The sequence below is a fragment of the Lithobates pipiens genome, unplaced genomic scaffold (genome assembly GCF_037356315.1).
Source record: "Lithobates pipiens isolate NorthernLeopardFrog02 unplaced genomic scaffold, aLitPip1_a1.2 Scaffold_22, whole genome shotgun sequence".
Classification (NCBI taxonomy): domain Eukaryota; kingdom Metazoa; phylum Chordata; class Amphibia; order Anura; family Ranidae; genus Lithobates; species Lithobates pipiens.
In genome coordinates, this window is record NW_027507784.1 from 207,733,348 (window position 1) to 207,735,948 (window position 2,601).

The 2,601-nt window shown below is 38.5% G+C and overlaps 1 protein-coding gene across 1 annotated transcript; it reads right to left on the reverse strand.

Moving 5' to 3' along the window:
* Positions 1 to 583: 583 nt before the first annotated feature.
* Positions 584 to 1,603, reverse strand: LOC143925709 (ret finger protein-like 4A). Its single transcript, XM_077450168.1, has one exon. It carries the CDS (start codon positions 1,601 to 1,603, stop codon positions 584 to 586), a length of 1,020 nt encoding a protein of 339 aa, XP_077306294.1.
* Positions 1,604 to 2,601: the final 998 nt, after the last annotated feature.

Sequence of the window (2,601 nt, forward strand, 5' to 3'; positions counted from 1 at the left end):
TTCTTGTAGAACTAGAAGTCCTTTCCCATAAGTCAATATATGACATACTGTAAAGTAACAGATCTAATATTAATAGGATAACATAAGATAAAAAAAATTTCACCAGTTTTCCACTAGCAGCTATTCTTATGATTTACTGTACAATTTACAGCCATTGTGCTACTTTAACAGTGTAGTGGAACATGTAGAAATTATTAATTTTAAAACATTTCTAAAGTCAAAAATAGCCATAAAACTTCCCACGTATCTGTGTATTGCAATGAAATGACAACAGATCAGCAGTGATGGAGTTTTAAAACCCCTTTTTTGATAAAAAAAATCTTGGCTCAACATTTAAAGTGTATTAACAACTGCCCAAGTCACTACAGCTTTTGTAAAAGAGAATTGGCCTTAAACAATGCACAGGCTTAGCTGATACAACACTAATCATCTGTATGGGAGAAAGCTATAGCCAAAGCCATAGCTATCCTACAGAATGGCAAAATTGCTACCCCATAATTTTTTCCTATAACACCATGTCTCTATAAACACATGCCTAGTACCATGGGCATCTCATGAACTATGTATGAACACAGAACAGATTTTAGCTTCTTATTCTGATCCAGCTTTTCTCAAACACATAAAAAGCAGCATGCAACGGCTCAGTGAAGGTGGCTGAAAATGTGTACAAATGCCTTATTATGTCAGACATTTCAAAGAAAGTTATCTGCCCAGCACTGTAATTCAAATATATACCAACTCTTCTCACAACATGATCTGTAGAAATAAGTATTGATTCCGAATCATGGGACACTGACAGGCACTCATTGTCCCATTCCAGGCTCCATGACTTTTTATTAAAGCCTATGTAAGACTTCTCCCCTGTTCTTGGTATGCTGTAATAGGCCAGACCCACAGCCCAATGTCCACTGCTTTCGATCTCCACTACAAAGAAATGGAGTCCGGCAGAGAAGCAAGTCTGGGTGAGTACCTGAGGACTAGAGAATCTTTCTGATGAAGGAGATTGAGTTAGTTCAATGTCAGTGTATGCAGCCATTTTCTGACATTCAAGTACATCAACATTTTTTGAAGCTGTGTTAACGCTCATGTATATTTTCTCTGTTTTTATCTCAAGCTCCTTGAGGATGTTTTGTAGTTTCAAGTTCTCCTGCTCAGGTAGCTTGTACATCCCATGATCCTCGGTAAATCTTCTTAAATAACAAGGCATACAGACAGAATAGTCAGCTCTCCACCGATACAGTGTTCCATGGTGAATACTGCACACTTCACTCACAGAAGCAGCTTTTTTTGGTAATCCTTGGTTACTGAGTTTTCTACCATCATATAGGGTATCATATGATGCAGTCTCTGGTTTTCCAGTTGGTTTCTGAGAAGCACATCGTTCCTTAAGATCCTGCAGCTTTCTGTCTGTGTAAAGGACAGGTCGTCTTTTGAACTGAATCCCACAGTCCGGACAGGTGTAAATTTCATTTCCTTTGACAGAATTCAGCACAGTTTCAATGCAATATCTGCAGAATATATGTCCACAGTTCAGCATAACAGGGTCTGAAAATACGTTGTAGCAAAGAGTACAAAAAAGGTTTTCTCCTTGACATGTTGCCATCCTTACCAAATAAACAGCAGTTTCTAGAAAGTTCCAGCCTTGCAGAGAATATACAATACTACTTGCTTCTGTGTGTGACGTTTTAAATAGCTGCACATAATGTTCTTCAAACAGAAACTGAATTCTTATCAAGTATTGCATAATAGTTAATTACTTCCTTAAACACCTTAGGTCCAAACGTTTTATACTCCTGAATGCCCAGTGCAATTTCCTTATTCTGGACACGTACTGGTTTATCGTAAAATAACTTTTTGTTTATGAGATTCAGGTTTTTTGTGGAACATAAAAAAATGTACATTTTATATCACAATTAGTTAAATATATACTAAAGAAACACTGTGAAAAAATGCAAACAATTGCAGGGGGAAAAAAAAAATCACACAAAAATCAAGTATTTCAATCACACAGTGTATTATTTTATTTGGTTACAATGTGCCTTTGAACTTGCTGTAGAATTTGACTACCCCAGGAGTCAACTCTCCAGCACAGCCCACTCTTTTTTTGCACATCATAGCCCTTTTCCCTTCTGAGAGCACATAAGTTACTTATCAACCCCTGCCCCATCTCGATACACTATTTTGCATAATAAAAAGCAAAAGGGGAGCCATAGCGCAGGTATCAATTGAAGCATAAATCATTTATTAAAAATAATAATAAAATACTTATATCTAGGTGCTGTTCCGAATGACAGAGCTGTGGTCAGCATGGCCGTCTGGCCGGCAGGACCGGCTGTCTTGCACGGAGTGCCAGAGCCACAGAGGAAATTGGCGATTGTAGTGATGTCTCCCAGGGACAGAGCAGTAAGTCACAAAGGTGTGGGTGGGCGTGTACAACACATTTCAGAGGCCCCACCTCCTTTGTCAAGTAAGCCAGTAAAACAGGCAGGAGAAGTAATTCAATTTGACAGGTTTGAACAAGCCAATCAGCTGGCGGGCGCTAGATCAGTACATGACAGTTTAAGCTTGAAGTATGCAAATGGACTCCAGGGGCATGTAAAA